At 32.7% G+C, this 25721-nt stretch overlaps 3 protein-coding genes across 7 annotated transcripts in view; 2 read left to right on the forward strand and 1 right to left on the reverse strand.

The window, feature by feature from the left end:
* Positions 1–37: 37 nt before the first annotated feature.
* Positions 38–7808, reverse strand: glo (heterogeneous nuclear ribonucleoprotein glorund). Of its 3 annotated transcripts, none has more exons than XM_018444618.1 (9): positions 7608–7808; positions 5442–5739; positions 5157–5300; positions 4224–4362; positions 2667–2839; positions 2298–2491; positions 2083–2202; positions 1732–1831; positions 1197–1285 (listed from the first exon to the last, which is right to left on the reverse strand). In XM_018444618.1, the coding sequence occupies exons 2-9, from the start codon at positions 5698–5700 to the stop codon at positions 1197–1199; spliced, it is 1218 nt and encodes a 405-aa protein (XP_018300120.1). In that variant the 5' UTR covers positions 5701–5739; positions 7608–7808. The 3 variants fall into 3 exon arrangements, with proteins under 3 accessions (XP_018300118.1, XP_018300120.1, XP_018300117.1); XM_018444615.1 differs by having other exon boundaries at positions 2574–2839; XM_018444616.1 differs by lacking the exon at positions 7608–7808 and having other exon boundaries at positions 38–1285; positions 2574–2839; positions 5442–5700.
* A 472-nt stretch (positions 7809–8280) lies between these two features.
* mats (MOB kinase activator-like 1) lies at positions 8281–19426 on the forward strand. Of its 2 annotated transcripts, XR_001936532.1 has the most exons (6): positions 8281–8725; positions 12136–12302; positions 12394–12621; positions 12706–12869; positions 13695–14588; positions 19404–19426. XR_001936532.1 is itself a non-coding variant. In XM_018444619.1 (5 exons), exons 1-5 carry the CDS (start codon positions 8712–8714, stop codon positions 13773–13775), a joined length of 654 nt encoding a protein of 217 aa, XP_018300121.1. In that variant the 5' UTR covers positions 8281–8711; the 3' UTR covers positions 13776–16627. The 2 variants fall into 2 exon arrangements, 1 of the variants encoding a protein (XP_018300121.1); XM_018444619.1 differs by lacking the exon at positions 19404–19426 and having other exon boundaries at positions 13695–16627.
* Positions 19427–23667: 4241 nt separating this feature from the next.
* Positions 23668–25721, forward strand: part of LOC108720542 (fatty-acid amide hydrolase 2-A) — an 8055-nt gene continuing 6001 nt past the window's right edge. For both annotated transcript variants that reach the window (XM_018444613.1, XM_018444614.1), the window contains exons 1-4: positions 23668–23843; positions 23921–24015; positions 24138–24326; positions 24489–24708. In XM_018444613.1, the coding sequence (XP_018300115.1) occupies positions 24168–24326; positions 24489–24708 (379 nt within the window). In that variant the 5' untranslated portion in view covers positions 23668–23843; positions 23921–24015; positions 24138–24167. The remainder of the gene's footprint in view (positions 23844–23920; positions 24016–24137; positions 24327–24488; positions 24709–25721) is intronic.

Raw genomic sequence — 25721 nt, forward strand, 5'->3', positions numbered from 1 at the left:
AATACATGAACTAAGAATATGTATAACAATACAAATATAAACAAGTTAGATTTACTCGGTCAGCGTAAATCTGTTCAAAGCCGAACATTCGATTGAGATAACAAGTCTAACTTATTCACATTCATATTATTTCTGTCTAAGGAATTACGCATTTTACGTACTTTCTCCTCATTGTTTCACATTTTTTTTTATTCAAACATGTGCGATAATATAAACCGAAATCAAATCTGCGTTAAGATATACATAATATTGACACTTGCAGCCGTACATCCGCATGCAGCCATACAGATTCGAAGAGAGCTGCGGCGTCTCCTCATATAGTTTCGTAACATCTATAAATGTCAATGGAAATTATAATTCTTATTCCAAGATTATACAATACGTCATATAGTACATTATCGCGTTGTGGTGAAAGATGAATGTGAGCGGCTATCTGAGGATAGGATCCCGCATGTTACAATACATAAGACAATACGATGAATTTATTGAGGTGTAATCGCGAACCATAGTTAGTTCGATTATAATCGTATATTTTGCGCTTTACAGCTCGTCGCTACGTCTCGACACATATTGACGATTATCATATTTAAGCCTGCATCAAAGCTATTACGATAAGTAACAAGTTTATATATATCATATATAAAATTATAATTCTAATATTTGACATTACATTAGAAAATATCATATACGTCGCCACTAAAATCAAGAAATACCTTTATCGCGTTTAATCTAATTGTATGGCTAAATCAAACTCCTAAAGCTACACTCTTTTCCAATAATATATTCCCCAAGAAATTTTTGCCTTGCATTTTATTTCGACGACGTACGATTGTCTGTTGACATTATGCTCAGTTTAAACGGGAAAAAAAAAATTAAGTTATCAAAGATAAGGGGAAATTGTCTTTCCACCTTTAGACTTGCTCATAGCAAAAATTAAATTACATGTCTACGTAAATTACATACTTTGTATATGTTTATAACATACTTTATGTTATAAAAGAATAAGCAAGAGTACTTATACACTACTGATTTGGCTTACGATTAACATATAATTCAAGACTATACGAAAAAAAAAAGAAAATAAAATAAAATCTATTCATATTGCATCAACGTGATTTAGAAGATTAGTGCGTTTTTTTTTCACCGATCACTTTGATTCTTTTGAATATTTAGCGTTAGAAACGCATTGCCCGGTCTCAAAAACTATTATAATTGCTGCCGCCCAACTGCGAGTTGAAAGTTCTGTTGTTTGGCGAGTATCCTGGCCTGAAGTTGTTACTTAAGCCTGTGTACAAAGAAATCTATATGTATGTATACATAAACAAAATACATGATAAACAATATGCAATATTGTGTCAATGTGATATAATAAATGCGAGTAGAACATTTGCATGCGATTTAAAAGTGGTAAAAATTATAAAATGTTTTCAAATTATGTAATATAGGGAAAAATATATACAAAATTCAATTTATAATAATTTTGTAAGAGATTATTAAATATATTTTCAAAATATTTTAGATACAATTTTTTTTAGCTTATCTTGTGTTTTCAGAAATTTTTGATATGATCCAACAATTTTATCTCTATAGAAATTGTCGATGTGACTTGTAAGAAATTATTTTATATATTTTTAAAATATTTTAGAAAATAACAATTTTTTAGTTTTAATTTAAATAGTTTCTATCTTCTGTAGCGTGTTTTTGGAAATTTTCCATATGATCCAGCATTACCTCCACAGAAATTGCCAATGCCACTTAGTGACATGTTACTTGATCCGCCGGATGAGTTCATGAATAGTTCAATATATCTATGCGACATGTGGCTTTTATCCTATAATGAAACGCGAAGAAATTAAACTTAACTTATCTTATGCAACTGTACAAATTATTGGAAATCTAAGTCAACTTTTAGAAATCATTTTTAATTTCTACACGTGAAAAAAATCGTGTATATAACATATATATATATATACACACACAATATACATATATACACATATAATTATACATAATCGTATATACGTTCAGTATCTGAAGTAAAAGTTGACTTCGATTAAAGAAATAAAAAAAGTACACACGAACCTTGCACATTGCTTTCAAAGCTTCTTCATGAGTCGCGAATTCTACGTCAGCTTCTCCAGATGGACGACCACCATTCTCAAGAATAATGCGAACGTTTACCGGCTCGATTGGTCTGAAGAACTGTAAAATAAGATCCAAAATGTTATGTTATTGAATATTAGGAAAGAATTTTTGAAAAATGGAGTCTTTTCGTTATTATCGGTTATGAGAATTACATCAGCTATGTCTTGTTCTGTCGCTTTGAACGGCAGTCCTCGCATATGGATACTATACACGCCGGAATTACCGCCCCAGGAGTCATTGTTGCCTCTGTAATTGCCACCCTTCATGTCCATGCTGCCACGCATTCCCATATTGCCACCACGAGATCCGTAATTGTTCCCACTTCCCCATGGACCGTTATCAAAGTCTAAAGCAGATTACAGTTTACGATAAATCTGAAAATACTACAAGCTCTAAGGAAGTAAATTATAAGACATGTAAATACATACGTAATGAATTAGTACGTGAATTGTATATTAAGTCTCTATTACGGTATTGTCCTGCACGATTGTCTTCGTACTTCGATAGATGAAAGGAATCACCTCTATTTCTGGATCCTCTGCCATTGTTGCTAAAACGATTCATCCCACCGAAGCGGTCACCACGAGTGTACGGCGCGGGCCTCTGATTGAAGCCGCCCATCGGACCACCGCGCATTTTCGGCCCGATACTAGCGCGTACCTCGGATAAGCTGCTTCGGAAGATCTCGATATATCTGTTAACGATTGAAGATATACGCGTTAGAGATGCGCAGAGCGACACGTTAGCAAATAAATAATTGTCATTATTATTATTATTACTCTCACCATACAAATGCCACCAAATTGAAAATTCGATAAAACTTAACGATACGGATTTAATTTGAGATATCACAAATGGTGAGAGACAAGAAAAACAAAAACATTGATACACGTCAACTCTATAGAAACAGAAAGGGTGGAAAGAGGAGTCATTCCTGCACAGCAGTAGCGAGAGATTAATTATTTATTGTCTGACGTTTACAATAAAAAGAAAAAAAAAGGAGGAAACTTGTGTGGCAGTTTGGCATTGAAGTTGAGTTTACAAGTGTGACAGAACAATTATATTCATACTAAACCTTCGCAATTTTTTATTAAACCTGCGAAGAGACCCTCCCACGATGAAATTCCTTCCCGACGTATCTACGTCACACGTACCCCACAAGCCCATGCGACGCCGACGATCTTCGGGTAAGCTACGCTTATAATTGCACCCTTTTGCAGATGAACATTTCCATTAACGTAGATTATCAATTTATTTAGCATACACTGACATAAAAAAATTTCCTAGTGTAATAATAAAGCGGTTTGAAATTTGCTAAACAGTTTGATTTTAAAATTTACAAGACGATCTTGAGTTTACAAGACAGTTTAATCTTGAAATTTAACGTATATCTGCAAAAAATGCAATTATGGGCGTCGCCTAGACGTTGTCGTATTGGATCGATGGTTACTTTCTCTCCACTTCTCTCTCTTTCTCTCTCTCTCTCTTTCTCTCTGTAGCACCCACCGAGCTTTGGCATGCCCTACCCACCTCCCATGGGATTTGGTGATGATGGTAAGGGGCTATCTCCCGCCCTCCAACACCCACCCACAAATATAAGTAGTTGGGTCCACAGTACTTTCGCTTACGTACGACTATTCGGTTATAATTGTGTTTTGAGAGAGGCAGTTTCTTTATGTCAAATAAGAAAAATTTTCTAGAGGTAGTCATAATCCTCTTTCGACACAAAAAGAAATTCATTTGTTCACGACTTTAAAAGACTGTTAAATTATTTATCTCGACACAGCAAGATGCAGAATTTTCTTAAATTAGCTTATGTTGAAAATTTTTAAAATGTGCGAATACACATATACTGAATAGAGCTTAATAATAGTACAAATACAATGGTTCCTCCATTTTCGTTCTCGCGTGGAAAATCCTCCTCAGGGAAAGATAAAGAAGCTGCATCCGTATCGAATTCGTTCCCACTATTTACTAAACGAAATGTATATACCTACATGTACTACGATCATTAATATAAATGATATGGAAAAGTCATAAGTATACCCAAACCCAGCTATACCGTCTCAGTGCCCCACCTGTGTCCTATCTTTTCCTTGTGTTTCTGCAGAGCGCGCTCCGCAACATCTTTGTTAACAAATTGAACGTAAGCCTCCCCAGTACTGCGGCCCGTGTAGTCTGTCGGTAGTGATATCCCGTTCGGAAGAATCTCCAACCCTGACCCACATATAATCAAACATCGATATTGTAGCTTATAGGCACCCATTAGAAAAAAGAAGTTATGGTCAAGTTTATTAAAACCCTTATAAAAGCAAAATTTTAAGGACTCTAAAATTGCGCACATACGTGCGCATTCTTTTTCTTTCTTTCTTCTTTCTCTTCGTGATTCTCCTTATACAGATATAAGACATTAAATTGCCACGTCCGAAAACCAAAGTTAAGAATTAAGCTCGATCACCAAGTTGCGCAATGAAAATATTTTCGTTCCGTTCGTACAAATTATAAAAATCATAAAACTGCGACACATTCGTATAGCACAACTCGGATCTTAGCGAAATCTTAAATCTTAACTGAGGCTAATCGTCGATATCAGAACACAGAAACTTCGCTCTTCAGATGGAATTTAATTTCATCTAATTCAATTTCGATACGTGCGTTCGAGCGAGAATTATCTCATTACTTTTAGTAGCTAATTTTAAAATAAGCATCTAATATTGTTAGAAAGCAATTGTTACAGCTTGCTAGAACTCATTGATGCAAGATAGTAATTTTAGTAATTTATGTTAAAGCCATCGAAAGTATTCCGTCGCTGCGTTCCTGAGACAAATTGTTGAATTTTATTTATTCATTTTTATCTTATGAAAAGGGACGTGTAAAAATATAAAAAAGCTACATATTTGAAAAAGATGAATAGGTATCTGTTTTCCAAGGATTAAATAAAATCTCAATGACATTTGATATCAATTAAAAAGCATTGATACTGGGTACTTTGATCGTTACATGCTAAGTACCTGAGAAGAATTGTGCAATTTCCTCTTTTGAACAACCAAACGGCAGGCCGCGCAATCTCACGCAACCATCGTCCATCGCATTCTCCAAATTAAGACCGCTCCTCTTCACGACCCATTCCATTTCGCCGCGTTTTGCTTTAAAAACTGAAACAGCAACATTATACATTTAGGTCCAGTGAGAAAGTAAAGGTAAAACCAATTATATTAAAGTATCTTACAATAATTGAAAACTGCTTTTTCTGTTAAACACAACCATTACATGTTAAAGGAATATAATAAATTAACCTTCGATATAACGGTGGCCCATGTGATCTCTGTCTCTTTTGCAAGCCTTCTCAATATCTTCTGGAGTATCCATTTCCACATAGGCTTCGCCGCTAGGGCGTCCCTCGCGGGACGTAGTCATATGAACTCCGTTCTTGCCATTTGAGATCGAACAATCGCCAAAGAATTTCATAATCTCATCTACAGTGGTAGACCATGGCAGTCCACGCACCTTAACGACATACCCTTCTTCCTCATGATCTCCACTACCACTCGACATGATTCTAATCTAATATAAAATTTTCCTTATAAATAATATCTGCAAACACAAAAACGAAATATTTTATAATCAATTTAACACAACGAAGTGAATGTAATTGTACAGAAAAATTATAATAGCGAGTTCAGTTAGACACACTAATGCACACTCAGTGCATATAAAGCCATTATAGACAATTTATGTATATTTAATATAAATGTAAAAACAGAAACTGCAAAATCCTCGATACTATTGGTAATGTTTGGTAAAATATGTATTTTAAATATATAGGGTGCATTTAGTATTACAGACCTTTTACTGAATGCTCAGGGAACAAAAAAAGAAGAAATATGTTTATTTATTATAACATTCATAATGTAGAGTATCTTATTTATTATAAACAGGGTTGGGTAAGTCAACTTTTTTTTTAAACTAAGTTAAAGTTAACAGCCTTGAAAATTTAACTTAATTAAAATACAAGTTAATCCATAATAAAATTAATTGAATTAAAAGTTAAGTTAATAAAAAAAAATTGAAAAGTTAAAAGTTAAATTTGATCCGAACGAACAACCAAAAAAAAAAAGAAAAAAGAAAAAGTTTATCTATTTTACATAATTTTTCGTATTTTTCCTTTCTCATAGCATATTTATTAAAGATTCTGGTTATTTTTGTTCGCAAGTAACGATTATACAATATAAAATTACTAAATTATATACTCATTGTCCCCTCGCATTGTGTCTGAGGATTGACTTGAAAAAAATCAAATTAAAAGTTAATAGTTACCGATAAAATGTAACTAAATTAAGTTAAAAAGTTAAGAGTCTAAAATGTAACTAAGTTAAGTTAAAATTAATTAACTATTTAACTTAACTTTTATCTTTTTAACTTAGCACCCAACCCTGGTTATAGATAATATTTAATATTATATTTCTTACTTACTAATTACTGTTTACTAATTCTAAGGCCACGAGCACTCAATAAGCAATATGAGTGACATAAAATTGCGCTCATATCGCTCACCTTAGAAAAATAATAAACAGTAATAAGAAATATAGTATTAAAGATTATTTATAATAGATAAAAATTATTCTATATTATATTATAATAAATAAACAATTAATTCTTTTTTTGCAAATTGAATACTCAGTGAGCAATTCATAATACTAAATGCACTCACATTTTTCCTAATTTATTAATTCAAAGTATTTGCATTTTATTTTAATACACTTAGATCAATATATAACTTTAATATGCTCTATTAACTTGATACCAAACTTGATTATATATATATATATATATATATGACTTAATTATATTACTTGGATACCAGCAATTTCGCAATTTTTCCAAAGATTAGATTCACATTACATGTTGAAATATGTAATGCGCTTTTTACGTTTCCTGGAGAAATTGTTTTTGCAAGAAACATACACTGATCACAAACAATAACAAAAAAAAAAGAGGAAAGAAAAACAAAAACCGGGACATACCAACAATTTCCGTCGATTTTCATATGCTGAATATTGATAGATAAATCGAAAAGAACGAGACACGGCTAAAGAGAAAGTAGGGGCAAATAATTTTCGATCGCAAAATAATTGTTCGGTTGATCGCGGCGTTCACTTTTAATCAACTCACAAGCAAAAATAATACAAAAGTCATGAAGAATTTAACCGACACCAAACGTTGGGTATTGTGACATATAGATCTATTTTCTATTCCTGCAGTAAATTGTTTTAGTCAAATATCAAATGTATATCAATTTTAATTGAAATTCCAAACATAAATACTAGTATAGTTATAAAAAAACAGACTCAATAGATGCACAAATATTTGATGAAATATCTCGCGGGGAATGCCATTACGACTGATGTTGGGAGAAGTAATGGCATTCAACAAGATTCATGACACCGACTCGCCAGACTTACCGCTGTCTAGGGCGTTGATATACTGTTGTTCCCGTTCTCGAGCGCAATGTCAGGTAACAACTAATTAGAGAAATATGCTCGAATCTCCACAATATTATCTTCAAAATCGTTTGCTGAATACTGCATACAAACGCTCGACACAACCGAAGTACCTGAAAATGCTTGGAAGCATCGAAACCGAAGATTCGTGAACAAAATGGTGGACGGTGACGACGCGTTCGGCAAGACGATCGATGCAAGCCGTGTTTCTAGGGCTGCGTTCCACTTAACGCTCACAACGCTCGTGGAATCATTTTATCCTTGTCGTTTATCAAATGTTAAACAAGGACAAACGATGCTCACGAGCGTTGCGAGCGTCAAGTGGAACGCAGCCCAGGATGCGTTCCAAAACTCGACTTCCGTCAACTCCGAGTATCTTTTATCCTTGTTCAACGTTCGGTGTACAACAAGGATAAAATGATACTTGGTTTGACAGAGTCGAGTTTTGGAACGCAGCCCAGAAGCACAACCGCTCAGGGTCACTTTATGAGACGCCGATTGGCTTAATCAACTGATTAGTCCATTGGAATTGGCCAATCACATTTATCACTTTTATTCTGCGCAGCCCCTCATTGTAGCCAACGTAACGAGTCCCGTCGCACCGCCGTGATTCTTGCCAGATCGTTCATGCACCGTCCCGCAGTTTGAAAAAGAGAGAAAGGAATTAGGGAAGGGAGAAGAGAATAGTACAAGAGAAACCGGACAATTTAGTGGACTGACGACGACGTAGCGAGCGGCTTGGGTTGTGTGATTCGGACGGCAATTCGTCTCCCCGGTATAGCAGCGTTTACAGGACAAGGAGAGCAAGTAGCATTGTGAGGAAGAGGAGGGCGATCGCACGCGCGACTCGCGAGTGTGGCGGCCGGCTGGCTGGCACGTTCTCGTCGTCGTCGTCGTCGTCGTCGTCGTCATAATCGCACAGTCCGTTGTCTTCACTCGTTACGCGTCTAGTTGAGCAAGGAGCGCACACAGCGGACCTGAGCAGACCACGCGACCGAGCGGAACGGGCGAGAGCGGACCCAACAAGCGGAGCAACTCAGCCACAGCTACGACGAGCCCGTCACGATGAGTTTTCTATTGTGAGTCTCTTCTTCGCCTCCGCGACTTTCTCCTCCCCGACCGTCACCGTCGAGTCGAGTCGAATTAAATCGCCGCCCTCCGATCGATACGTCCTCGTACTTCCTACGAGGACGAGACAGAACGAAGCCACTGGAGAAATTTTAATCTTATTCACCTCCTTTTGTGACAGCTGATGATTTATTTTTATTTAGAAAAGATTCCGCTAATCTTTGTTTCTTATTCTATTCCAGGATGTCCTCTTTTCTCTCTTTTTCTTTCATATCTAAAATTAATATTCGAATTTTTGTTCTCCACGACGAATTCGACGAGGATGACATTAATTTTGATGCCGTCTACCGGTGGATCGATCAAGAGTAAAAATAGCGCGCTTATTGTGCGGGAGGTTCTTCTTTGGCGCGTCTTCCTGCGGGACCCACCATGTTCCTCGAACGTCAGGATTATCGCTCGACGCGGCACGTAATCTATGAATCATCTGTCTCGGTGGCCGCGCCTTGTACTCCTCGTCATCGAGAGTGCCACGATGTCGACGTTTTCGGAGCCACTTTGACATTCGTGATAAATAACGCCGTCGCTTTCTGCGTGCGCGTGATCACGATCAGCTGAGCGTCGCGATCGAGCAGGGTTCCTTTTTTTTTAACTGTGACTTATTTACATTTTTCGTGTTTGTGAAAGAAAATATGTTTTGCCTTTTTTTTGTTTAGAGAAAAAAAGCGATGGCCAGAGAAAGTGTATAGAGATATAGATAAAGAAGAAAAGAAAAAAAGAGTGAAGGGAAGGGAGAGGAAGATAACGTTGCGTTTTTCTACCTGCCTCTTGTTCACTGTACATATCTTTACGTCATTCTTTTATTTCAAAAGTGACACAACTAAAAAAAATGATATATTAATTTTTTACCATAAGTTAGATGAAAATTACTCCATCGATCATCTCTCTCTTTCTCTCTCTCAAAAGTAATTTAACTTTACAGTCTATCCATCAAATAGCATTTGTATCATTCTTAAAATTTTTGAAGAAATAATATTAGATTGATGCAAGTAAAATGTCGGTTTTCCGTATTATAAAATGATGGTATTCCTTTTCCAATATATTCTAAAATATTTTTAAAAAATTAGCGATTATACCATTCGATAGAGCAAAGTTTCAGCTTTATGAATCTATATTTTTTTTTATTGTGATATAATGATTTTTAATGGAGTTTTATGAGCAATTAAAGTCAGAATGCTCTTTTTATTTAATCCACGAGTAATTCAGGAACAATAAATCGTAGGAACATTATTAAAAAACGATTTTGTAGGGAATGAGGGATTTCAAACTTTTACGATAGATAGTCAAAAATTTTCCCAATTTTTTTTCGGCACGTGACAGACCTACGAAGTGAGAAGAAAATTTTTCATTTTTTTCAGCTTGTAGTTTTCTATATGTAAAAATTACCAAACTCACATAAACTCAAAAAATATGGTAAGTTTTTGAAAGTAAAGTTTTCACAAGCTTTAAAATCCTTTTTTAAATTTAAATTTCATTTTTTAATGAAGTTACAGCTGCTCTTAATAGTAATACACAAGAAAACGTCATTTTATTTGCATCAATCTAATACCTTCTATCAGAGTAACACATTTTGAATTGTGTCATTTTTATAAATAAAAAGGAATCTTCTGCAGAGAACATTTAGAGTTAATATAGTTTGAAAAAGAAATTGTTAATGATATTTCGAGTTATGTCACTTTTGATGAATTATTTCAGATTTGTTATAATTTTGTAAGATATCAAAATCATCACAACTCAAAAAAGATAATTTTTTTTAAAGTTATAAAACGAAAATGACAAAAATAAAGATTATATTTATAGAAAAGAGATTTCTGAATTCAATACTATTATTCTTCGATTTATATTGTAAAATAGACTCGATGCAGGAAACGATCATATTTATTATTGAGAGAAAAATGTACATTCTTAAATAAAGAATTCTTTCATTCTTAAAACTAGAATGAAATTAAATGAAATTAGAGATTAAAAAGAAATCTATATATATATTTTTTTTTATTTTATCTACCAGTTTTAAACGTTTTATATTTTAAATATGTATATACTTAACACTTTATATTTCTAACATTGAGACTCGATCGGGTTCGAAACGCCGTTTGTGTATTTTTTGTTTTATTTCTTAATTATATTATATCTTCAATTTAAACATTGTTTTCTTATGGTTCGTAGCTCTTCTCAACACTTTTATTATTAATTTATATTAATTGAACCATATTACACGATGTATTTTAAATGACATTATTTAGCACATCGCCTCAAAAACTGTGGCATTGTGCGTTATAATATCGGGTAAAGATTTATTCTAAACGTAAGAATATATAATACATTTATGTGTTACTCTTATCTCAAGACAATAAGGCTGCTTTCCTTTTAGGAGACAATCGACACAAGTATTTTAATTTTGTTATTCATTGAATGTCAAGAAGAATAGAACGACGTTTATGTCGACTGTATCTCCTAAAAGGAAAGCAACTTAAGTCAATCTTATTTAGTTCGAGGGAGGAATTATTGGTCTAATTTTAATATTATTTTATTTTTATACTGCACAAAATTGCGATAAGATTAAATACGTTAAGAAGTATGTACAAGAAGGAAGATATCATATAAATACTAGATTTATTATTAGATAAATTAATGGCAGAGTTAACTGCCGACTTGTTATTGATAAGATTTAAAACTGGCAGACTGAAAAACTGAACAAAAAAGGAAGAATATTTTTTGTCTTTTTATCAAAAGAGATGTTATATTTTTTGCCGATATTATTTGATTAGTTAATAATTTTCTGTTAAGTTGAAAAATAGTTTTTTTCTTTTTTAAAAAATTATATTTTTTTTATCACTTTTGAAGTAAAAAAACGATATATATCTTCATTTGAATATTTGGATTCTTCATCTAAACATTTTAGGAATATAAAAAAGTGCAGCTAAATGGAGAATTTATTCTTATTATTATTAAAGAAATGCAATCTTTGATAAATCAGAAAATAAAATTATTGAAAAAAATTATAATGAATTAAAATAACATAATGGAGTCTTAGAATCACATATGTTATATACATTCATCTCTCAGATTTTAATTAAACACCTAATGTTTGAAATTTTTTAAATCTTATCAGTAATATAAGTGTCATTAATAAGCATTGATAGTTAACTGATTGCCATTGATTTATCTATAATGATAAATAGCTTATTCATGTGACATCTTTCTTCTTTGTTGTGTTTCATACTTCAGATTTTTAAGTGAAGATATGCAATTATTATTGTATAAGAAATATCAAACTACAATATTAAAATAATTTTGAATCTCTCATAATAGCAAATAGAAATCACAGATACGATCTTCTAATGTCTATCCTTTCTTTTTTAAGTGGGAGTAGGTCTTCCAAGACTTTTAAACCAAAGAAGAACATCCCAGAGGGTACTCATCAATATGACCTGATGAAGCATGCCGCTGCTACATTAGGCTCCGGTAATCTGCGATTGGCCGTAATGCTTCCTGAAGGAGAGGATTTGAACGAATGGGTCGCTGTTAATAGTAAGTCGAAATATTAATTTGTTTTTATTTCCATTATTATCTTTATATCAACCAAATCAACAAGATCTAAACGTTTATCTCTTTCCTTCAGCTGTTGATTTTTTCAATCAAATCAACATGTTATACGGTACCATCACAGAATTCTGTACAGAGGAAAGTTGTCCCATCATGTCAGCCGGACCGAAATACGAATACCACTGGGCCGATGGTCACACGGTGAAAAAGCCTATCAAATGCTCAGCACCCAAATACATAGACTACTTAATGACCTGGGTGCAGGATCAATTGGACGACGAGACTCTATTTCCATCCAAAATCGGTAATTATATAATTTTCTTCACGTGCTTTCTTTCTCGTTGATCATCCCGAATAGAAAACTAATTCTCGATTATTTTCTTTGCAGGAGTTCCTTTCCCCAAGAATTTCTTATCTATTGCAAAAACTATTCTGAAGCGGTTATTCAGAGTATATGCTCACATCTATCATCAACATTTTAGTGAAGTCGTGCAGCTCGGTGAAGAGGCGCATTTAAATACGTCGTTCAAGCATTTCATATTTTTCGTTCAGGTATACAATCGTATTTTTTTTTTTTTTTTTTTGAGGAGAGCATAAGATGGTACCATTTGTTTGACCTTGGTTAGCATTGTCAAAGTGGGAGCAAGGCTACGTTGAATTTTTTAAATGGAACCCCACATTTTTTTTATTACATTTTCTTGTAGCTTACCTCGAAAGCTTTTCAAAACACTATAATAAAATATTTTTTCATTAAGTATTTTTCGAGTTATAAGGCTCAAAAGTTACAGTACAGTCGGTATTAGCATTACGCAAGTTGTCCGACCGACGGTTAAAACCTCTTGAATGTTCAGGATCATGTCCTGGATAACATTTGTCAAGATCAAGGCCATTGGAGATTATTCCTCTTATTTTCATTTTTGCACTAAAAATTTATTTTTACGTAAAAATGAAAATAAGAGGTACAATCTCCATTGACCTTGATCTTGACAAATGTTATCCAGGACATGATCCTGAACAACATTCAAGAGGTTTTAGCCATCGGTCGGACACCTTATGTAATGCTAATGCCGGCAATATTATAACTTTCAAGCCTCATAACTCAAAAAACTCATACTTAATGAAAATGAACTTAATTATAGTGTTTTGGAAAGCTCTCAAGAGCTACCCAAGGTCAAACAAATGGTACCATCTTATGCTCTCCTTAAAGTCATAGAACTTTTCTCTGAACATATTAGAACATATTTGACATACATTTTCAGAGATAATAGCTTGTAACACTTTACATGGGCCATCCTGTATATATATGTATATATATATTATTTTAATTTAATTATTTGATTTTATTCCTGATATTTAATATATAATATCGCATTGTAGGAATTTAATTTGATCGAGAGAAGAGAATTGGCACCTTTGCAGGAGTTAATAGAGAAACTGACGGCGAAAGACGCACGATGAGTCCGTCTACCGTCTACGAGCCACTCGTCCTCTCGAAACTTTTCCAAAGAATCTCTCAACCATGCTATCTTCGCTAACCCGCACATATAATTACATTATTTAAACTGATCTATTAATCGCTAACTCCACGATCTGCCTCTGTTTGGAAAAACTAGCGGCAAAAACGTGTCACCGTTTCGGAAACAAGCGACTGATAACGCGAGAAAATGCCTACAGTGTTCGCTCTGAAACCTCATTCTTCTCTGACGGCGCATAGATATATTCTGTATATTCACTACGTGCATACACACATACAAAAAGAGAGAGAAAAAACTTAGCGAGTGGATAAGGACAACGAGACGGAAGTTATGAGACGGCGCGTTCGACTTTGTGACTCGGTTTTCTCCAAACGTTCTCTAAGCACGTTTCAATCGTAATTTATCAATTGCACTGCTGATACAGAAAGGAGAGATGATTCATGTTTAAGTACAAAGTGCACATTTCGAGGAAAAGAATTCGAAAATGCTAGATACACGCGTCTCTTCGCAAGCGAACAAGATTAATCGTAATGCTCGTGGATATTTTGCAATTTTGTTATTATCTGCTGCTCTACTATCGGATGTAAAAATACTGTCGCTATTATATCTGTAGAAATTACCGATGCTTCGTACGGCTATGTACGAATGCGACGGCATATCGTGAATTTCGTATGGTTACTTTTACGTTTAGGAATAGTTTTGTAGACAATTATTTCCTATCATTTCTCGGATTAGCATCCCGTATTTCTTATCGAGAAACTGCACATTGTTGATATAATAACATATTATATATATAGTGCCGTTAAAAAGGAAAGAAGAGTTAACGCGCAATGCTATCGCATCATTATGTAACGACTACTTTAAGATATCGTCCTGTTAAGCGCTTATAGACTTATTTATACGACTAGGGTTTTTGTATGCGTTTTATCTCCGTAGAAAGTGATATTTCCTGCTTCAGACGCTTTTCAGATACCGGTAGTTAGACCGTTTATATCGTCTTACTGCAATTTCTCGTGTAATTCTCGTCAATTTTTAATTTCCGTTTTCTAGGAATTAATGTTATGAACGTCATCGATAAAAAAACTATCACATGTCTTTGTTCCGTGAATGTCGTGAATGATGTAACGTAATATTTCACTGACTCATGTTTATCTTCGTCTGTCTCCGCCTAATTGAATTTATGCTGCATTAATGAATGATAGATTTCTAGCAGCACTTTAATCGTCCACAAAGTTCGAATCCGCAACGTTCGACTTCGAATACTTTTTTTTTAGTCGGTACTTAATAGCGATTTTATATCTCGGGTTAAAAGTGCGTTGCGAGTTGCAAGTGTCGAGTTATCTTCAATAATTGATCAACATCGCCGACAGTTATCGCCACTTATATATGGCCCGATTCGTTATGAACGTATTAAGTAATTCGTCGTTTTTTTCGACATGTTACGCGTGCGATAATAAATGAAATCTTTAGGAAATTCCAAAGTGCTGAGAAAAAAGTTTTAAAAAGGAAAACATATTTTTTTCATTGCAGTAGACGTTAAGAGTTCGATCGCGTGAACCTCGTATATATGTATACGTATACACAAATCGCATATACATATATTGATGTATTTTATTATAACGACACAAGATAGTGATTAACGGCAGCGAAATAAGGTGATAACGCCGTGAAACGAAGACGGTGCGTATATACGATGAATGTAGACATAAATGATAATGATAGTAACAGTAATATTGTATTCGGTACTTAAGGAAAGATAGTAAAACGTAGTGAGAGCGAGAGTAAAAAAAAACCAGCTCGCATTTGCCTGCGTTCTTCAGAGATCGTTAGAAATAGCGTCCGTTTGTGATTGCGATGGACGATAGTCTTCTACTAGAGAACTACGTTCTCGACGATCCAACCGACTACAGATGGCTATTTTTTATCTTATACGCGTTTATACGAGTATTAGTGATTCTCTCGACGCCAACCCGCAACTGCTATCCATTCGTGATGTTTAGACGCTTACCTTAGCAACGTTCCCGATCGGAGAACACTCTCTCCCTTTCCTCTTGAGCAACTTTCCGCGGCGCGAGTGCCTCAAACGCGACACTGTCCGACACGGTCGTGCAAAAAAAAAACCTGATATTCTGCAAATATGTTAGAAGTTATTTTAAAACGTTACGCACGAAAAATTAGCAAAAGATTAAAACTGCGCCGAAAGAACTGAACTGACGAGGATAAGTTCTCGAGTATTCGCGCAAGTTCTTTTATAGATCTCTATTAGATATAAAGAAAGTAAGTTTTCGAGGAAATTTTCAAATTCTTAACTGAACATCTCGAGGGAGAAAGATGTTTGTCTTTCAAGATTGTTCCTCATTTTCGGCTCTTTTAGCGTTAAAATTATGTATTAAAATTATGCTAAGTAATTTGTTGAGGGTGAACGTACGCAAGGTGAAAATTTAACACGAGATTTGTAGAGGCCGATTCGGTGGTTCTGATAATCTGATCGGTCGAGTTGCGAATACGAATGATAACTCGATCGCATCGGGTGGAAGGACCATATTTATGCTAGAAATCCTCTCGAGAGCATTTCTTTATAGAGAAGACGATCGTGTTGAGATGAGGTTGTATTCTCTTCGTTCGGAACGGCCTTTTCGCGGAGAGTTCTCAGCGACCAACTTTCCGCTCGTTTGATAGTAACGCTAGTGATATATGTGCAATGTAAATAATATTTTTCACATTAAACAGGAAAACCCCGGCGTCCTAATCATGGCGCATGGACCGCGTCTAAAATGTTTATAGTCCTGAATATAATCTTGTAATCTTTCTGTAATAAATATCGTTCCGATTGTATTCGCTCGCTTCTCTCTCTCTCTCTCTCTCTCTTCCCCTCCCTCTCTCCCTCCCTTCCTCCTTATTATAAACAATATAAGTTACATATAAACTTATTATAGTTATTATTATAGTTAATGAGAAAAACAAAAATTAACTCCTGTTTATATAATTATTTTTGTTTGCATCAATTTTCAAAAATTTATATAGATTATCCCATTTTATTTTAAATAGTTAATTTTCTTCGAAATTATTGATAATACAAAAAAATGTTTCAGATGAAAAATGAAGTGGTTTCGAGGATGTATTTTAGTCATGTTGTTTTCTTTTTAGGTACCGAAAAGAAATGTGAAAGTTACCTTCAATCTCTTAAACGGGATTGTATAGGTAATTTTTTTTCACATGGTATGATCCCTCTAAATCTGCACACATATAAAAATATAAAAATACCAAAATAGAGATATTGAAAAATCAAATAGTTTATGAGATATTTTATACTTTATTCTGGCAAATTATGATACGAAATATAAAATATCTCAAATCTAAAAAAAAATCTAAAAAAATATTTGAATTAACAATTATCTAAATTATTGATTTATTGATGTCCCTACTTTTATGTGCAGGTGAACGTATTAGGTGAAAAAATTCCATTTTAAAAAGTGAAGATGATTTTCGAACTTTTTGGCGCCTTAACATAGTAAAAAAGACACCATGTATAACACTCAATATGTGTGGAAGATGCTATGTAGATTATTTTAATTTTTGTTTAGCCCTTCTATTATCACTGTAAGATTTATTTCCTTTCTTTTTTCTTGTGTATACAAAGCGTTTCGAAATTATAGATAAAAATGAAACTGGCTAATAGAATCCACAAACACGTAACAAAACTTGAATTCAACAACATTATCACATATGTGATAATGTTGTTAAGGTCATGACTCTGAAAGACTTCCAACAAGTTTTAGGTAGCTTTCACTCTCGACTCTTGTCCTCCCCCCCTCTGCAAAGGGCGCACGACTTTCACCCTCGACTCTCCCCCCCCCATCAAACAGTATAATTACGGAAGTCGGACAACATATATCAAGGTCAAGATCATTGGCGCGGTATCCATTAAGGGGGGAGGATCATATAAACAGGCGTTTTTTTACGAATTTATTTAAAAGAAATGAATAGGTTTATTAAATTTTGGTAAAAAAACATCGTAATATTGACAATAAATTCTGTCAGAAAAAATTTTTTTAGTGCTATAAAAATTCAAAATGGCGTTACAGCTGCTCAAGGATGACTCGTTTTTTTTGCGCCGTGCAGGCTACAGGTCGTCCTAATTATCTGAAATAAAAAAACCAAAATTTTTTTCGTTAAAATATGATCTTGCGCAGATCTTGAACCTAAATTTAAAAAAAAGAATCGAAAATTAAAAATTAGGACACTTTTAAAAAAAAATCGATCTTTCTTTTTACAAACAATTTGTTATAAACAATATTTATTATTGATTTTTTAATGATATTTTAGGTTCAAGATATGGTCAATAAGTTAAAGAATATCTGTGTAAAATTTGAAGTCGATCGGTCAATTAATTTTTGAGCTAGGTTGCACGGCGTGCGAAAAAATGTGTTTTGAGAAAAACGCGTTTAAAGTTTTCGATAGGAAAAAGTAGTATTCAATTAATGATTAAGTAGACATACCGCTATATAAGTTTAATCTGCAATGCCAATCTAATATGCTTTCCTCCTCTGCGAAATCGTCCATTTGAGCCGTTAATTCCTGTTTTCGAGCTGTCCTGGCCTCTTTTGATCTGCTATGGCTTCTATGATTCGGTCTATTCACGCGATTAGTGTCGTACGTATTGGCGAAAGTTTAATGCCAATTTGGGTTTATAACATCAAAAATACATTCTTTAGATGTTAAATGAATTTTATAAGCAATAAAAAAAAAGTGTCGAAAAATTCGATTTTACATGACCCTCCCCCCTTAATAGAGGAAAGTCCCCTATTATGAGATAGGCGCCTAATATGAGATAGCAGCGTTTCTGCTAAACTAATAAACGCTATCTATTGGTTCCACTATGAATTTATTGCTCTTGGATTGAAAACTATTTAGTAAAGTTCAGTATTAGATCATGCCTGTAGTTATTGTAAAACAAAATTTTAGAATTTGGATGTCTTCAAGTTTTATTGAGATGACCATTTAAACCTTGTTTATTATTTAATAAATAAATATTTGGCAATAAAATCTTCATGTAGTGATAGAGTAAGGTTGTAGTAATAGAAAAATACGGGATATGTTGAATTGTTTAATTATAGAAGTTAGATTTGATGATCGTAAAGCTATAAGGCGTGGAAATCGTAATATGAGATACCAGGGTATTCCTAATATGAAATATTAGGAATGCTATAGTATGTTATAGTAAAAATCGTTGCTAAAGTATAAATGTTATTGTACAATAATAAAAAAGACAACCGGAATGAATGTCGAGTGCCGGAATGAGCGTTGAGTGAGTGTGAATCTGCGATGCTTGATTCCAACTACCAGAAAACAAGTTCTAAATATAATCTATTGTATGCTCATTTTTCGCGCACGCTGGCTATGTTTGTTCGTATTTTAGAAACATTAAATAAAGTTTTTTAATTGCAATATTGATATACTTTCCGTTTTACTATCGATTTTTCGGGACATCTCATATTAGGAGCACAATTTTTTCATTTTGCGTTTTGCTCACTTTTTACATTTCTTTAATTTAAAAAAAAATGGAATTTGAATTAAATTTTAGGTAACATCATCTTAAAGCTTATTACAGTATATGTGTGTGTGTGTGTGTGTAATCGTATAAAGAAATTAGCTTATAAAATAAAAAATTAAAAATACTTAACTTGAAATTAAATGTCTATACCATATATACCGATCGAAGCTAGATCTTTAATGCTTAAATAATTCAATGTGATACATTGAACTCGGCGACGCCACCCAAGGTCAAGCGAATGTGATCAGTGAACAGATCTTTTCAAACTCTGCAACTTTTATCTGAAACATTTTTTCAAAAATGCATACTTTCCGAGATATTCAGCCGACTCAGAACTTTTGGCAGGCAGTGCATATACTATGGATGTATACATGCATATATATCATGTATCACATTGAATTATTTAAAGAAAAGAATGGTTTTACTGAATTATTTAAAAATGTATCTAGATGTAGATCTGAAAACAATTTTGTTGGAAAGAACGTCCAAATTGGTTGCTATAATGTCTTACTTCTGTTACTAAAATTTTCTGCAGCATTGCCCATCATGCTTGAGACTCAATTCTGCATAATAAATTATTTTTAGATATGTGTGTCTATTTAAATGTTTACATATTTAATTCAGCAAAATTGTTTGTTTTTTGTATACATTAACATAATCTTGAATATTATAAGATAATCGAGCGACCCGATCGAGTCTCAGTGCTAAAGGTGATATACATATTTCGTGAAATTGATCCGTATATTATAATATTTTTTTACTTCGAAAAAAAATTATGACGTAGATGATCGAATATATGAGACAAAAAGTCACATAGTGCGAATAAACCACAAAAACTTGACAGAGAATAACAAATGTCTGTAGAATTAAAATCAGAAAATATATATACGTTCTGGAGAATGAGAAAAAAGCAAAGAGTAGAATGTATACTCCACACTTTACTTGTCCCACTTGTCGCTTTTTCAAACTCGTTTGCCGGCTGTCTTTTCGTGCGTTATCGATGCGAAATAAGAATCAGTCATGAATGGTCGTGGACCGTGACGGATGTATCTGGATAATCCTCGTTTAGTTCGAAAGCTGTGAATCTGATGAAGATTATCTCGACAAGATTCTTTAGAGCGTAATGTTACAGTGTACTTCCTTGAAAATTCATAAAAATCAGGTAAGATAATTAAATTAAACTTTATCTCAATTTTCTTCTTTATATTTATTAATACAATAAAATAATGCCGATTCACGATAATGAGGATCGCAAAAAAATTATGACGTAGATGTTTGAATAGATGAGACTAAAGAGTTATATAAATGCGAATAGACTATAAAATCTTGACAAAAAATAAAAAATCGTAATAATTAATGTCTGTAGAATTTAAATCAATAGAAAATATGCATTCTGCAGAATGACAAAAAATCAATGTAATAAATATACTCCACACTTTGTTTGTTCCACTTGTTACTTCTTTGCGATTGCGATTATTTTAAATAAATCAAGTTTCATATCGATATTCTGTGTTGGCTCTAATCAGCGTTATTTTATTGCAAATACAGAAGTGTTCTATATCATATATTATTGTTGTATATAAAATTGTGATACTTCAATTTTGGGTGAACATGCAATGTCCCGAAAAATCACAATCCCGAAAACTGAAAACTAAGACAATGTCTCGAAATGTCACAGTCCCAAAATTTAAGAAAAATTCGACAATTTCCCGAAAAGACAATCCCGAAATCTCTCTCTCTCTCTCTCTCTCTCTCTCTCTCTCTCTCTTAAATATGAGACAATATCTCGAAAAGTTAAAATCCCGAACTTTAAGAAGTGCGACAGTGTCCCGAAAAATCATAATCTAAAAGTATAGTATATACAGATAAAAAAGACAGTATATATAGATAAGGTATATAAGATAAAAAGCAAAAAGTATATACAGATAAACAAATATACAGATTATAAACCAATATTGAAATATATATTTCAGAAATCATTTAGAATTCATTTGCGGTACAGTAACGACCATTTTGAAGAAGCTGTTCAAAAAGCTTCTCTACATACCCCATAAGCGGAGATATTACGATGCAAAATGCGCTATATGAGACATCGATTCAATCATTATTTGCGATATTATGTAGGGTAAAGTTGCCAAAATCGCACCGGCTCTTAAATCGCACTACCTCGCTTAAAAATTCAATTATTGTATTTATATACTTTCTTATGGGTTATTTAAGATCTACATGATACTGTAATGCTACTCTATTATATTCGTGACATGAAGTGCAACAAGAGTATTGTTATTTACATAAATAAAAAAATTGTGATAGCGTTGCTTTTTTTCAACGTATTTCATAGCAGAATTACAGAAAATATAAGTTAAATAGCCTAAGTCTTGACCATTTGTCGTGATTAGAATATTATTAAAATTAAATTAATAGGATTAAAGTTTGTTTTACATTTTTTTATAGATAAAATAAATAAAATTTAAATTTAAATTTAAATTTAAAATTTAAAATTTAAATTCTATTAAATTCTATTAAATTTAAATTTTTTTAAATTCTTTTAAATTCTATTAAATTCTATTAAATTTAAATTTTTTTAAATTTAAATTCTATCTCTCTTCTTCAAATTCATACTATAAAGGCATGTAACAGAGTAGTTGCGAGAAAATTACTCCCACTCTTTCTTTTTTCTGACTTCTGTGGCGTAAATCCCAGCGCGGCGTATTTACCGGAATTACCTTAACTTAATTATAATTCTGTTATATCTAGGTTATTTATATTCAAATAACATTGTTGCTCACATACATTTGCATTCTGATTGATTTCTTTTATAATGGATTGATCACAAGTCGAACTTATGTTATAATTTAAACTTTTTTTAGTACTTGTTGAATATATATGGTAAGTACGATAAGATAATATAACCAAGATTGTGGGAAATAACGCGTTATTTGTAACGACGTTACATTTTCGTTTTTTTTTGTAACGATTTGATATAATGCCGTTGTTTTTTTTATTAATAATGAAAAAGTAACGACGTTACATTTTCTTTAGTAACAAGTAACGAAATTGACCCCGTTACTTTAGTATCGCTACTTTTTTATAGGCCGTCACGGACATTAAAGATTGTAGGTACTAAATAAACAAAAAATTTTTTGTCTATTTTTGTTTCATTCACTATCCTCGCTTTAGCATAAGAACACTAAAAACTAAAATATCTATTATATAATAAAATACCATAGAATTAATCATAAGTATGTAAAATATTAATAAAAGATAAAATGTTCAAAGATAAATATCTTTCTAAATATTTTATATGTAGTTTATTTTTTGTCTTAGAAATCTGTTTTGACATTTAAAAAAATGTAATACTAAGTATATACAGAAGACAGATTTATTTATCAATTTTGACGAAAAGATTATTCGACGCGTTTTTGAACGAATCTGATAGAGTTCCTTACCTGAATAAATCATTAACTTTAATCATTAATATCTCGGTTCACCGGGCAGAGCGACACTTTTTTTTCCAGATTTATTCATTTCATGCGAAAACGCGTCGAATATCTTCTTGCGTCATGAATATAAAATCGACTTAACTGTAAATCGAAGGATTTATCAATTTAAAATAATCAGTGTATTCGATTCGTTTGTAAAACAAAGAATTAGGATAGTCTCATCAATAAAATAATCATGAATTGCGCTTCGTTGCCTTTTTAACGGTAAATCGTGCGGGATGTGACCTAGAACCTCGAGGAAGTGTCCACAAAGTATTGCGTTAGACATCCGTGCATGGGATTAACGTAAGTGATTGCATCTTTCATAAAACTAAAATCGGCTCTGTGTAATGAACAGTTTCTCTTAGTAATAATACTTCGCGATATTTCACGTGGATGTTAAATTAAGTAATATATTCACACGTCCATTTTCATTGCTTTTCAGAAAAGTTTTGTAAACAAATGACGAAACATTTATATTTAGCGATGATCCTATAATCGAACAACCTGATTTATAAATACTTACCTTTTATATCAAAAGCACGTCAATTGTAGTTATATTGTGCTTACTTCTCAAAATATTATAACAATATTTCGAATATCCATATTTTACTTTTTTTTCGCTTGATTATCGAAAAAGTCTGACAGAATTTCTCACTAAATTCAATAATTAATATTAAAGTTGTACCTTAATATATCGAGACAACTATCGATCTTCTTTTTTTTATTGTTGGAACATCCTCTTAAAGATATTTCCTCTGTTGATGATTCCGACGACTTTATAAATAGTGTTAAATTAAATGTATAAATTAAAAATTTTGTAATTCCAGTCGCACATGTCTCCCGTAATTAACACAAGCGTGTTTTGACAGTCAGTGGGACTTATGATAACATCGATGGATCAATTAGAAACAATCATGTGGAATAAATTGCAATAACGTAGCAAAACGCGTTTTGGAGTTTCCATTCATTATTAAACATCCTCTATTACAGTGATCTCTGTTTTGTTCATTCTGTGAGTTTAAGTTAATAATATAAAATGCACCTGGTAATATTTCGTGAACTAAAAATAAAATTTTTCTCCTTATTTAGGACATCCGAAATCTTTAACCTGCATGAATCGCACACAACGTGACTAATCTCAAAATTGCAAAGCTGAGAAATTCGAAGTCTTTAAAGAGAAACACGTAATAAAGATTTTTTTTAAGCGATAAGAATAATTGATATTATGGAAAGATTATAAATTCACTTCAGATTTTATGTCTTAACGATTTATGTCTTAACAATATAAAAGAAATTGTCAGAACAGTTATATCGTCCTATACAGAAGATTTAAGCGATGAGGATAATAAAGTACTGCTTATTTTTTCTACGTTGTTTGCTCGGGCCTTTCTTCAAATTGAGAGGTTTAAAAAAGAGACTACGATGCCCACCGATCGAAGATCATATTTTGCTACTGTCGGCGACAGAAATTGCCCAGAAAATTCGTAAGAGAGAAGTAAGTTTACTGTCGCTCTGTTGATTAGACTCGAAAGATTTTACTCATCTTAGAAGGCAATATATTACAATATATTATTGCCAAATTGATGCGTGCACTGAAATATCACTTAAATATAATTGAATCAAAATTATTCAAAGTTAATAACTTAATTTTCGACAGATCAGCTCCGAAGAAGTGATCGTCACGTATGTGAAGCGATGCAAGAAAGTGAATCCGTTGATCAATGCTATTGTAGAAGATCGTTTCGATGCGGCAATTCAAGAGGCACGTGAAATCGATAATTTCCTACAATCAACGATAATAGACGAGGCGAAAATTGCAAACGAGAAACCGTTACTCGGGCTACCTGTCACAATTAAACAAAGTATTGCTGTTCGAGGTGAGTTATGTACTTTCATCTTTCCACAATTTAAATGCATATTGTATATAAAGTTTAATTACATTAAATCGATATATACATATATTTGCTTGTGGAATTAACTACAATGGAATTTTATGTAATAATATGAAATTATCCTAAATTTTATATTTGATCGATGTTTGTCAAAACTATTAACTCACGTTCACATTTGTTGTCCGTGTAAATTTCCAAATATACACTACGGTCAATAGTTCCAGCACGTCTTACGTTTTTGCATTCCAATTTTATTGTTGACATTAATAAACATTTGGATATCACACGCACACGCACACGCACACACACGCGCGCGCGCGCGCACAAAACTAATTATAAGAAAATAAAAATAAGAAAATAGAAACAATAATTAATAGCTCTATAGAATTATATCAAGCGCGAGATATTAAGATCGCTAGTTTTTCTAATATTAATGTTTCTTTCCTTTCTTTCTATTTGAATTACTTTGAACAACTCATTATTAGCACATATGACTACGATCTGGTAATTCACACGGTTTAATGAAATGTTTTCCTATCAGTTAACTCATCCTAATAGATAAGCTGCTTTTCTTAGAATTTATGTTGAAATATGTTATTACGTTAGACATCGTTTTACCATTCCATATTCTGATTACTATGCATGTATAAAGTGGCGTATTGACGTATTTAAATTTTAAATAAATTAAAAATTGATTCCCCAGAGATCTTTAGACTTCCAGAAAGGTCATACTCAAGTACTTTGCATACATTATTTTAAATAGCAAATAATAAATTAATTTTAATTCTGCTACTCATCACAAGTGTCAGGAACTTGTGTACCAAAAATTAATGTAAAAATTTTTTAATTTCCGAGTTCTCTGAAATGAAAAGTAATATTTATTATACTTTATATAATTTTTACAAATATTGTATATAGGGGAAAATGGGTGAATTGTGCGCTTTTAAGGGAAATTTATTCAATATATTTATTATATTACAATATAAATATATATTAAA

Source organism: Mycetomoellerius zeteki, unplaced genomic scaffold, assembly GCF_001594055.1.
Source record: "Mycetomoellerius zeteki isolate Tzet28-1 unplaced genomic scaffold, Tzet1.0 scaffold151, whole genome shotgun sequence".
NCBI classification, from domain to species: Eukaryota; Metazoa; Arthropoda; class Insecta; order Hymenoptera; family Formicidae; genus Mycetomoellerius; species Mycetomoellerius zeteki.

Coding starts and splice junctions, on each gene's coding strand:
- glo (XM_018444616.1), bottom strand. CDS start 5,700: ATGTCGAGTGGTAGTGGAGATCATGAGGAAGAAGGGTATGTCGTTAAG. Junction 4,363..5,156: donor AATTGCACAATTCTTCTCAG/GTACTTAGCATG, acceptor TATGTGGGTCAG/GGTTGGAGATTCTTCCGAAC. Junction 1,286..1,731: donor CATTGGCAATTTCTGTGGAG/GTAATGCTGGAT, acceptor CTTTGTACACAG/GCTTAAGTAACAACTTCAGG.
- mats (XM_018444619.1), top strand. Junction 12,622..12,705: donor TCTATTTCCATCCAAAATCG/GTAATTATATAA, acceptor TTTTCTTTGCAG/GAGTTCCTTTCCCCAAGAAT. Junction 12,870..13,694: donor ATTTCATATTTTTCGTTCAG/GTATACAATCGT, acceptor ATCGCATTGTAG/GAATTTAATTTGATCGAGAG.